This window comes from Artemia franciscana, chromosome 1, assembly GCF_032884065.1.
Source record: "Artemia franciscana chromosome 1, ASM3288406v1, whole genome shotgun sequence".
NCBI lineage: Eukaryota > Metazoa > Arthropoda > Branchiopoda > Anostraca > Artemiidae > Artemia > Artemia franciscana.
The window spans coordinates 6421271-6434642 of NC_088863.1; the positions used below are offsets into that span (position 1 = coordinate 6421271).

Genomic DNA, 13372 nt, shown 5'->3' on the forward strand with positions numbered 1-13372 from the left:
AGGCACCAAGGCCCCCTCTCACGCTCATTTTTTCCAAAGTCCCCAGATCAAAATTTTGAGGTAGTCATGTTGTTCAGTATAATCGAAAAACCTAATAACTATGTCTTTGGGGACAACTTAATCCCCCACAGTTCCCAGGAGAGGGGCTGCAAGTTACAGACTTTGACCATTGTTTACGTATAGTAATGGTTAGTCGGAGGTGTGAAGACGTCTTCAGTGGGACTTTTTCGCGATTGGGGGGGGGGGTCAGGGGGGTTACGTGGAGGATCTTTTCATGGTGGACGTTATCACGAGGGAAGAATCCATGAAGGGGACGTATGATTTTCTAGCATTATTTAAACAAAAAAAAAAAATGAGAAAAAAAATAAAAAAATGTGTTTTTCAACTGGAAGCATGGAGCAGCATTAAAACTTATAACTGTAATAGATATGTTATTTCGTATCAGCTATAATGAAGAGCGGGTGTGTCATTGTTTAGGTTGGGGTAGGATAGATTGCTAAAAAGCACATTTTATTGAACAAACTGCTTACTCTTCATGAGGCTTCAGATAAATGTTGAAAGAGGTATGCGGGAGTAGGAAATAATTAAAATGTTTCTCTATAGAGCTAAAATATTACTTTCCCATATCTACCAGCACAGAGGTGGAAAAGGCAAGGCAGGCCATCATCAGCCCCGCCAGAAAATTTCTTTGGTGTGGCAAATAATGCTAGGAACTTAGTTTTCAGCAATTCTAATGGCAATATTTTTTTTTCTATTTATATGAAGTACTTCAATGTGTTAAAACAAATATATGTAATGTATTTACCGATAAGAAAGTCCTATTGTAGAGGTTGTGATAGCTTCAGTTATGTTGAAAATCAAAAGTCTCACAGAATTCCCATCCCTACGGACAATAATAATCCTTTTCATCCGACTTAAACTGCAAATTTAAACGTAGGATGGTACTAATCAACGTACAATTATTTACTTGCATATTTAAAAGCAATTAACCAGGGATTTAAGGGACCGGTACGTCAAATTATACCTTGATTAGGCCTGTGGATGATTTGGGGAAAACAATCAGAAGTTTAATAAAAAAAAAGAAGCATTTCAACTGAAAGCAAGAACGGATTTGAAACCTATGTGAACAGACTATTCTTTATATAAAGGATGGCTTATTCTTTACTGAAGTTTGGCCTTTGTCTAAATTTTCAAAGAAAAATTGAAATCGGAAAAAAAAATTTCAAAGCACTAAGAAATTTTTTTTTAATGAGCAAGGTGATGAGAAGAAGGGAGGACCCCTTAAATACAGAGTATTTTTTATTTCTTTTAAGTTTAAAACATGTTCCATACTTTATTTGATAATCTTTTCTATTTGTTTAACTATATTTCATTAAACTATAGAGTTTTATAAATCATATTCCTTTGGCATCAAGCAGTTGGTGGTAACGAAACCGGCTCAATAGTAACCAAAACTCAAAAAATTGGAACTTTGATACTAATAGATACATCGAAAGAATCGGATTTATATGTTGATTTTAAATACATAAGTTTCATCAAATTTAGTCTTGCCCATCAAAAGCTACGAGCCTGAGAAAATTTGCCTTATTTTGGAAAATAGGGGGAAACGCCCCTTAAACGTCATACTATCTTAACGAAAATCACACCATCACATTTAGCGTATCAGAGAACTCTACTGTAGAAGTTTAAAGAAATGTTTCTACAAAAATGTGGAATTTTGTATTTTTTGCCAGAAAACCGATCACGGGTGCGTTTTTTTTTCCTTTTCCTTTTTTTCTTTTTTTTTATAGGTAAAACGTCCCGCTCTTTACGATAAAGTTTTTTATTGTTTTAAAAAGTAGAGTTGTAAGAAAGGGTCAAACTTTAGTGTAAAGAGTGGGGCACTTAGGAGGGAACAGTTCCTTTCATATACGGAGTAATTTCTATTCGTTTTAAGTTTTAATGTCGCTCTTTACTTTCAGTTGAGAAAACTTGTTTTTTTTTATCATCAAAATCTACAAAACTGAGAAAATTTGTCTGATTTTCGAAAAAGGGGTAAAGAACCCCTTGAAGTCATCAAATTTTAGTGAAAATCTCATTATCAGATTCAGTGTATCAAAGAACCCTACTGTAGAGGTTCCAAGCTCATGCCTCTAAAAATGTGGAATTTTGTAATTTTACGCCAGAAGAAATATCACAGATGCGTGCTTATTTGTTTTTTTCCTCATGGGTGATTGTATCAGCCCAGTGCACCTAGAATGTCGTATGAGGGCACATTCTAACAGAAATGTAAATTTCTAGTGCCCCTTTTATGTGACCAAAAAGCTGGACTAGGCCCCTCCCGCGCCTTTTTTCCAAAAATCGTCCGATCAAAATTTGAGATAGCTTTTTGTTTAGTATATTTGAAAGACCCAAAAACTGTGTCTTTGGAGAATTGCCCTATACAGCCCCTGGGGAATGGTTTTTAAGTTATAAAATTTGCCTACTGTTTACAAATAGTATTTATTATTGGGAAGTATGCAGACATTTTTCGGGTGGGGAGGGGAGGACGAATTTTCTGCTGGGAGGATTTGTCACAGGGAGAATTTTCTATGTAGAGAAATGTTTCCAGGGGGTGAACTTTTCAGGGAAATTTTACAATGGGTAAAATTTTCACCAGGATTAAATTGTCCAGAGGATATATCTGTGGGACGAGTTTTTTTTCGTGGAGGTGGAGCCAGGTATTCTGGCGTTATTTAAAAATGATCAGATATTAAATATAAAACAAGTTTTTTTCAACTGAAAGTAAGGAGCAACATTAAAACTTAAAACAAACAGAAATACTAATTATATCAGGGTATTTGCCCCCTCCTCAACACCTTGCTCTTTACACTAAAGTTTAAGTTTTGTCCCAATTCTTTAAAAACAACTCGTGAAACACAAGGGTCGTTTAGTTAGAACAATAAATAACTTGTTTCAAAGTACCGAACAACTGTAGCGTGAAGAGTGAGGTGTTAAGGAGGGGGCAACCCCCCTCATATAAATAATATTTTCCGTTCGTTTTAAATTTGAATGTTGCTCCTTTTTTTTTCATTGGAATTTTTTTTTACTATTATTTAATGAAGCTTAGAGTCAAACATTTTTCAATGGAAGGCCATGGAAAAAATATGTCAATTAAAGTAAAAGTATATAAAAAAGAAAAAATTAAGTAATTACAAAAAATACACAAAATAATAGCCTACTTACAAAACTAAGAAATACACTCCCATAATTCAGTTTTGTTGAGTAATGCCAAAGTGTTGGTCGGATATTTTTTTTTAGCAATATCAACAGTTTTGGATCAAACACCAAAATATTTAATGCCTTTAGACTCAGTCTTTATAAAGAGTAGCATATTATCAAAGTAGTAGGTTGAACGTAAAACATTACAACTAAGATTAAGAAAATTAAATAAAAATTTTCAATGCAATATTTTTAGTTTAATTTTGAATACCAAAAACGAATATATATGACACCCTTATACTTCATAACAGGAAAATATTAGATCTTTTTCGAAGTGACAACTAGAAAACCTAGAAAACTAGAAAACACAAAAAACCTGTCCGTTCACGTGAAAAATATAGAAATTCACAGAACTCCGTTCGTGGAAGACATTTTTGATTATAATTGCTTCATATATCAGCTCATGGGTTCTCTTGAAATGCAAGCAAAAGTTGACGGCATTTATTTTCCGAAATTATCCCTTTTTAAGCTGTTTTCGTTGTATTTTCTATAATTATACGGACTTTTCTCGTGTGCTAACAACTGCGCTAATTACTAATAAGCAAATAGATATTTAAGATCACCGTAAAAGCTGATTCTTTGATTGAATGTTATCAATAGTTAGCCTCTTTCGTTATTGACAAGGATCATTATTTACTTACCATTCATTACTAAGAAGAATTTGAGGATTTTGTTTTCTGTTACTGCAACCAAATCATATTGAAACAAAATTTCGTGGAAAACTGGAAAAGGTTCACTCAGTCATTAATTCAAACTTATATTTTTCCTTATTAAGGGTTAAAATCTATTGGCAGGCAGCCAACAATGGGGCAACACACATTTTTTCCATGGTTTTCCCCTATTTTGCTCTCTTTCCTTTGGTTTTCTTATAATTACTTTGTAGGCCCAAATTTCCAAGGGGAATCATTGTCCCCCTGCAACCCCCTGCCGGCGGCCATGTATTCCTTCAAGACAGGCACCCCTTGACCCACCAAAACAAACCCATGAACCCCTTCCTGAAAAGAAAGTTTACAGTAATGGAGTACTGTAAATAATTTAATGATGCCTCAATTTAATCTACTCAGTAGAATGAAGCTCGAAAACAATCATCTGTAATAACTGTTAATTTTTTATGAAAGTGCATATAAGTTAAGGCAATTGTGCCACTGCACTGCATTATGGCTCATGAAACTGGGAGACTATATAAATAGTCTTTCGAATATTTAAACTATTTAAATTTCTCAAAAATGTAAATAAAAAGTATTTTGGCCCTATTTGGACCAAAATACTTAGTTTTGCCACGAAACGTATAAATTACTGTTTTTGTCTTGGTGCAATATCTTTTGTTAATGAAAAGGCATAATCAATTTTCAATTGTGGCTTGAATGAGCTTTCTCATTTTTTTTCAGTTTTGTTGATAAGTTTTCATCAATTATTATATTGCATCTGAAAAAAACGGCTAAAGAAAAATGTTTGAGCTGAAAACTATAATACATCAAAAGAATAGGATTTTTAAATTAATTCCAAATAAACAAAATTCATCAAATTTAATGTTGATTTTCAAAAGCTGCAAGGCTCAAAATTTCTGCCTGGCTTACAAAAAGGGGACCCCCCCCCCCCCCAAAAAAAAAAGGCAGGCTTTAGTTTTTTATCCAGCTTATTTCAATCCATGGAAGTGTTTGTCTTTCCACGCTTTCTAGGGCTCTGTGATGATAAATATATTTTTTTTATTTTATGCTGATTCTAATATGCGTTCTTTATTTATTACTTGACACCTAGTTCACTGTTAAAACTGGAGACCTCAAATGGAGACCTCAAACTGGAAGGAAGATGGAGACTTCCATCAAATGGAGACTCAAACTGGAGACCTCAATAATATGCGTTCTTTATTTATTACTTGACACCTAGTTCACTGTTAAAACTGGAGACCTCAAATGGAGACCTCAAACTGGATGGAAGATGGAGACTTCCATCAAATGGAGACTCAAACTGGAGACCTCAATAATATGCGTTCTTTATTTAATACTTGACAACTAGTTCACTGTTAAAACTGGAGACCTGCATCAAACATTTGTTGCATTAATAGTTGAGTTCCCTGTTCTATGGCATTTTTTAACTTAACCAATATGAAGAATCAAAGTTCATTTTCACCGTGTTTGGTACTCTAAAAAATTTACAAGTTGAAAAATTGGGGGTGATGATAGTTCATTCAGAAATCCATATTTCAGTGCTTCAAAAAATCAATCTCTGTTGTAGATGTCATGATATTACCCAGTGTCGGATACAGGCGCTACCTGAAAAAATTATTAGCTATCATCTGTGCTTACAAAGATTAACTCAGTAATCTTGAGGGGGTTTTCCGCCATCCAAACAACTGTTATCTAAAAAAAAATTTCTAGCAATTGTGATTCAACCGTTCAGCTGAACACTGTTAGCTAACATTGTTAGAGAATATCAAACAGTTCGTGGTAACGAACTGTAGTAAGGAGCGACTCGGCTCAACAGTAAACGAAACTCTGAAGAACGGAATTTTGATAGTAATAAATAATTAAAAGAATTTGATTTTCATGCTGATTTTAAATATATAAGTTTCATCAAATTTAGTCTTGCTCATCAGAAGTTACGAGCCTGAGAAAACTTGTCTTGTTTTAGAAAACAGGGGGAAACACCACCTTAAAAGTCATAGGATCTGAACGAAAATCACACAATCGCATTCAACGTATCAGAGAACCCTACTGTAGAAGTTTCAAAATATGGAACTTAGTATTTTTTGCCAGAAGACCGATCACGGGTGCGTGTTTATTTTTATTTTTTTTTTTGTTTTTTTTTCCAGGGGTGATAGTATCGGCCAAGTGGTCCTAGTGGTCCAAAAATGTCGAGAGAGGGCTCATTCCAACGGAAATTAAAAGTTCTAGTGCCCTATTTAAGTGACCAAAAAACTGGAGGGTACCTAGGCCCCCTCCCACGCTCATTTTTCCAAAGTCAACGGATCACAATTGTGAGATAACCATTTTGTTCAGCATAGTCAACAAACATAATAACTATGTCTTTGGGGGCTGATTTATTCCCCCACAGTCCTCGGGGGAGGGGCTGCAAGGTACAAGCTTTGACGAGCGCTAATATACAGTAATGGTTATTTGAAAGCGTACAGACCTTTTCAGGAGGATTTTTTGGTTGGGGGGAAGGGGGTTGAGGGGACTACATGGGACGATCTTCCCTTCTAGGAATTTTTCATGGGAGAAGGGAAATTCCATGAAGTGGGCGCAGGATTTTCTAGCATTATAACACAGTTCGTGGTAACGAACTGTAGTAAGAAGCGACCCGGCTCAATAGTAAACGAAACTCTAAAAAACAGAATTTTGATGCTAAATGATACATCGAAAGAATCAGATTTTTATGCTGATTTCTAATATATAAGTTTAATCAAGTTTAGTCTTTGTCATCAAAAGTTACGAGCCTGAGAAAATTTGCCTTATTTGGGAAAATAGGGGAAACACCCCCTAAAAGTCACAGAATCTTAACGAAAATCACACCATCGCATTTGGCATATCAGAGAACCCTATAGAGCAAATTTCAAGCTCCTATCTACAAAAATGTGGAATTTCGTGTTTTTTGCCAGAAGACAAATCAGGGGTGCGTTTTTGTTTGTTTGTTTGTTGTTTTTTTCTTTTCCCCAGGGGTCATCGTATCGACCAAGTGGTCCTAGAATGTCGCAAGAGGGCTCATTCTAACGGAAATCAAACGTTCTAGTGCCCTTTTTAAGTGACCAAAAAAATTGGAGGGCACCTAGGCCCCCTCCCACGCTCGTTTTTTCCATAGTCAACAGATCAAAATTTTGAGATAGCCATTTTGTTCTGCATAGTCAAAAACCATAATAACTATGTCTTTAGGAATGACTTACTCCCCCACAGTCCCTGGGGGAGGGGCTGCAAGTTACAAACTTTGACCAGCGTTTACATACAGTAATGGTTATTGGGAAGTGCACAGACGTTTTCAGGGGGATTTTTTTTGTTCTGGGGTGGGGTTGAGGGGAGGGGGCTATTTGGAAAAATCCTTCCTTGGAGTAATATGTCATGGGGGTAGAGAAATTCAATGGAAAATTAAGGATTTTCTAGCATTACTATAAAAACAAGAGCTAAGAGCTCATATGGCACTTGTGACGAGGCAAGAAGAGCTAAGAGCCAAGAGATCATATGGTATGAGCTCTAACAAAATTCTATGAATCAATAGATTGATTTGAAAGGAAAATAAGAGGCTTAATGCCGGTCAGGATTTAAAATAAGAGCTCTGAGTCACGATGTCCTTCTAAATATCAAAATTCATTAAGATCTGATCACCCACTCGTAAGTTATAAATACCTAATTTTTTCTAATTTTTCCTCTCCCTTTAGCCCCCAGATGGTAGAATCTGGGAAAACGACTTTATCAAGTCAATTTGTGCAGGTCCCTGACACGCCTACCGATTTTCATCGACCAAACACGTCCAGAAGCACCTGACTCACCAAATCACTGAACCCTGCTCCCAACTCCCCCAAAGAGAGCGAATCCAGTACGGTTCTGTCAATCACGTATCAAGGATATTTGCTTATTCTATCCACCAAGCTTCATCCCAATTCCCTCACTCCAAGTGTTTTCCAAGATTTCCCCCTCCAACTCCCCCCAATGTCAAAGATCTGGTCGGGATTTGAAATAAGAGCTCTGAGACATGAATTCCTTCTAAATATCAAATTTCATTAAGATCCCATCACCTATTCGTAAGATAAAAATACCCCCATTTTCACATTTTCCAAGAATTCCGGTTTCCCCCTCCAACTCCCCCCAATGTCACAGGATCTGGTCAGAATTTAAAATTAGAGCTTTAAAGCACAAGATCCTTCTAAATATCAAATTTCATTAAGATCTGGTCACCCTTTCGTAAGTTACAAATACCTCAATTTTCAAAATTACCCCCCCCCAACTCCACCAAAGAGAGCGGATCCAGCCCGGTTATGTCAGTCACGTATCTTAGACAGGTTTTTATTCTTCCCATCCAGTTTCAAGTATTTTCTAAGATTTCCGGTCCCCCAAACTGCCCCCCTCCCCAATTACGCTGGATCCGGTTGATATTTAAAATAAGAGATCTGAGTTACGAGGTCCTTCTAAATATGATGTTTCATGAAGATCCGATCACTCCTTCGTAAGTTAAAAATATGTCATTTTTCTAATTTTTCAGAATTAACCCCCCCCCCCCAATTGAGTGAATCTGTTCCAATTATGTAAATCACGTATCTAAGACATCTGCTTATTTTCCCCACCAAGTTTCATCCCGATCCCTCCACTTTAAGTGTTTTCCAAGTTTTAGGTTTCCCCCTCCCAACTCCCCGTCCAATGTCACCAGATCCGGTCGAGATTTAAAATAAGAGCTCTGATATTCAATTTCAGTGAGATCCGATCACCCCTTAGCAAGTTAAAAATACCTCATTTTTTCTAATTTTTCAGAATTACCCCCCCCCCCCCCAACTACCCCAAAGAGAGTGGATCCGTTCCGGTTATGTCAGTCATTTATCTAGGACTTGTGCATATTTTCCCCACCAAGTTTCATCCCGATCCCTCCACTCTAAGTGTTTTCCAAGATTTTAGGTTTCCCCCCTCCCAACTTCCCCCCCCCCAATGTCACCAGATCCGGTTGGGATTTAAAATAGCAGCTCTGAGACACGATATCCCTCCAAACATTAAATTTCATTAATATCTGATAAACCGTTCGTAAGTTAAAAATATTTCTATTTTTCTATTTTTTCCGAATTAACGGGCCCCCAATACCCCCCCCCCCCCAGATGGTCAAATCGGGAAAACGACTATTTCTTATTTAATTTGTTCCGGTCCCTGATACGCCTGCCAAATTTCATCGTCCTAACTTACCTGGAAGTGCCTAAAGTAGCAAAACCGGGACCGACAGACAGACAGAATTTGCGATTGCTATATGTCACTTGGTTAATACCAAGTGCCATAAAAACAATGAAAAAATAAACATGAAAAAGTGTTTTTTCAATTGAAAGTAAGGAGTAGCATTGAAACTTAAAACGAACAGAGATTATTACGCATATGAGGGGTTCTAAAAATACTTTAGCATAAAGAGCGAGGTATTTAGGAGGAGATAAATACCTCGCCTTTATGCTAAAGTATTTTTAGTAATTTCAACTATTTATTCTACGGCCTCTCTGATTCAGGGGTCATTCATAAAGAATTGGGACAAAACTTACGATTTAGTGTAAAGAGCGAGGTATGAACGAGGGTACAAACCCCCTCATATACATAATAAAAATATAAGAATATAAAAGTTTGTTACGTAAGTTAATTCTTAAGTTACGTATATTTTTTACTAATAAAAACGTTGGTTAAAAATTAAAAGTTCTAGTTGCCTTTTTAAGTAACCGAAAAATTGGAGGGCAACTAGGCCTCCTTAACCACCCCTTATTTCTCAAAATCGTCTGATCAAAATTAAGAGAAAGCCATTTAGCCAAAAAAAGAATTAATATGCAAATTTCATTTTAATAATTTATGTGCGGAGAGCCAAAATCAAACATGCATTAATTCAAAAACGTTCAGAAATTAAATAAAAAAAACTAGTTTTTTAAACTGAAAGTAAGGAGCGACATTAAAACTTAAAACGAAGAGAAATTAATTCGTATATGCAATGGGTTGTCCCCTCCGCAACCCCTCGCTCTTTATGCTAAAGTTTGACTCTTTGCCACAATTCTACTTTTTAAAACAATTAAAAGCTTTAGCGTAAAGAGCGAGGGATTACGGAGGGGAAAACCCATTTCATATACGGATTAATCTTCATGTTGACATTTCTTTCGACTTTTAATTGTCCCCCATCTCTACCTATTTTCCGAATAGGTGGTATGTAACATTTGACGACATTTAAGAAAGGCCCAGAGTGTCAAATTGTACCGAAAATAAAGTAACAAGTTAAACAACATTCAGTAAATATACCTTTGGATATAGTTTCCTGTTTGGCCTGTTTTCGGATTATGCCTCCTAGAATACGTTTTAGAAAAAATATTACCTTCCTATCAACGGTAGAAGTAAATCAGACTGACTCGGTAAGTTATTTTTTCACTGTCTAAATAAATGGATCTATCCCCATTTGAAAATTTGTTTGTTCGTAATAGAACGGCAGAGTGGTCGAAGAAAAGAATACCTAATTTAAGGTGTTACGCCATAAAGATTGCTATGTATCCCAGTGTGGATGTAGTTTATGTAAATCCTGTTTAAACCAGTGATCTATTCTTACGAATCCAGATTCGATTCACTTTGTACCGTTCGTTTTTTATTCTATTGTTTGACCTTGGCGTTATAAGCAGATGAGCCTTATAACCCAGTAAGGTGATGAAAACCCCAGTCCAAATTACACAACTTTCCCTTAAATGTAGTTGTCGCTCATCCTCGGGTATTAACGGTTCAAGTCTTGCATGAAAAAAATACAAAAAACAAGTTTTTTTAAATGAAAGTAAGGAGCAACATTAAAACTTAAAACGAACGGAAATTACTCAGTATATGAAAGGGGCTTTTCCTCCTCGACGCCCCGCTCTTTACACTAAAGTTTGGCTCTTTCTCTTAACTCTATTTTTAAAACAGTAAGAAACTTTAGCGTAAAGAGCGGGGCGTTGAGGAAGAAAAGTCCCTTTCATACACTGAGTAATTTCTGTTCGTTTTAAGTTTTAATGTAGCTCCTTACTTTCATTTAAAAAACTTGTTTTTTGTATTTAATTTCTAAACGTTTTTGAATCAATGCATGTTTTGATATAATTAAAACCTAATTTGCATATTTTTTTCTTGGCTAAATGGCTTTGTCATAGTTTTGATCGAATGATTTTGAGAAAAAATGGAGCGGGGGAGGAGGCCTAGTTGCCCTCCAATTTTTTGACTTAAAAAGGAAACTAGAACTTTTAATTTTTTTGTGAATGTTTTTATTAGTAAAAGATATACGTAACTTATAAATTTGCTTACGTAACGAACTTTTGTATTCTCATGTTTTTATTACATATATGAGGGGGTTCACCCCCTCGTCAGTACCTTGCTCTTTACACTAAAGCTTAAATTTTATCCCAATTCATTAAGAATGACCCCTGAATCACAAAAGCCGTAGAATAAATAGCTGAAATTACTAAAAATACTTTAGCGTAAAGAGCGAAGTATTAGGAGGAGGTGAGCCCCTCATATGCGTAATAATTTCTGTTTGTTTTAAGTTTTAATGCTGCTCCTTACTTCCAGTTGAAAAAACTGTTTCATATTTATTTTTTCATTGTGTTTTTTTTTTAATAATGCTAGAAAGTCCTGCGCTCCCTTCATGGAAATTTTCTTCCCCATGACAAATTCCTCGATGGGAAGTTCCCCAAACATATTCCCCAACATATCTCCCTCTTTTCAACCCCTCCCCCAACCCAAAAATACCCCTGAGAACGTCTGTACACTTTCTAATAACCATTACTATATGTAAGCACTGGTCAAAGTGTGTGACTTGTAGCCCCTCCCACATGGACTGTGGGGGAGTAAGTGGTTCCGAAAGACATAGTTATAAGGTTTTTTGACTACGTTGAATAAAATGGCTATCTCAGAATTTTGATCCGTTGACTTTGCGAAAATAATTAGCGTGGGAGGGGGCCTAGGTGCCTTCCAGTTTTTTTGGTCACTTAAAAGGGGCACTAGAACTGTTCATTTTCGTTAGAATGAGCCCTCTCGCAACATTCTAGGACCACTGGATCGATACGATCACCCCTGGGAAAAAAAAAACAAAAAAAAACAAACAAACAAATAAACACACATCCGTGATCTGCCAAAAATTCTGGCAAAAAATACAAAATTCCACAATTTTGTAGATAGAAACTTGAAACGTCTATAATAGGGTTCTCGGATATACTGAATCTGATGGTGTTATTTTCGTTAAGATTCTATGACTTTTAGGGGGTGTTTCCCCCTATTTTCTAAAATAAGGCAAATTTTCTCAGGCTCGTAACTTTTGATGAGTAAGACTAAACTTGATGAAACTTATATATTTAAAATCAGCATTAAAATGCGATTCTATTGATGTAGGTATTGGTATCAAGGTTTTTTAGGGTTTTGGCTGCTATTGAGCCGGGTCGCTCCTTACCACAGTTCGTTACCACGAACTGTTTGATCTATGTAGTTCTTATAGGGATTGCCAATCCTCATTCTTTTGTGTTTTTGTCGTAGTTTTTAGATAGTTTCGTTTGAGTGCAAAGGAAAATTACGCTTTTTCCCAATTGCTAGCTAAAATCATTTTTGCGAAATGATTTTGGAAAAGGTTCTAACGAAATAAACAAACTTCAAATTAAATACCTTGGGTCAAAGAATACAGCTAATCGTCAGTGCTTTTCCCTGTAACATGTAGGGGAGACCGGGATTATCCCAGACAAGGGGTTACTCTGGACAGGAAATTTTCTCCCTAATTGCCATCTACAAGATTCCATAAAAAAAAAATGAAATAGTGTTTTCTAGCGATATATTAAAGAAGCTCATTAAAAAAGCCAATAGTTTAACCACTTCTGAAAAAAATTGGATAAAAGTAATTTGGAGATACGTCTCGTGATATTTCAATCGTTTTATCTGTAATCGTAAGTCCTGTAGTAGCTCAGTGAGAGTTGCACTAAAATTCAAACTTCGTCGCTTCCGAGTAGGTATTCTTTGGGCTGTTTCTTTCTTTTCAGAACACAGCCATCTGTTTTTGTTTGTTCAGGACGCATGGTCTAACGTTTACTGTCACAAAAAGGCTATTTTGGACACCTGTTGAGGGGTAACTTCGGACACTTTACTGAAGTGTCAATATCCCCTTGTGGTCGAAAACGTGGATTTTCGCTTTAAAAGAGGATTGACTAGGTTAATTTGCCTGGCAATCGAGAAAATTAAGCCTCTCCAGATAATACAAAATAAAGCTTTAAGATTTTTGGAATTTTTCTTCATTTCCTATGTGATTGGAAAGTTTCCCAAAAACAATTATTCAATTCTTATTTTTTAGTATATCAAGCCTTAGTCGACTTAAAGAATTTGAATGGAATGATAATATTTAATGTCTAGGATTTTTTTTTTTACAGGTAGTATATAATTCAAGTAGGGTATCTCCCTACTGGCTCTATTTTTTTTTTCATTCCCTA

General features: G+C 35.9%; 1 protein-coding gene across 1 annotated transcript in view; it reads left to right on the plus strand.

The window, feature by feature from the left end:
* The window catches only part of LOC136033727 (succinate dehydrogenase [ubiquinone] iron-sulfur subunit, mitochondrial-like), a 12256-nt gene extending 7032 nt beyond the window's left edge, over positions 1 to 5224 (plus strand). Inside the window, exon 4 of the mRNA XM_065714622.1 lies at positions 5128 to 5224. Within this exon, the coding sequence (XP_065570694.1) occupies positions 5128 to 5224 (97 nt within the window). The remainder of the gene's footprint in view (positions 1 to 5127) is intronic.
* The last annotated feature ends 8148 nt before the right edge of the window (positions 5225 to 13372 follow it).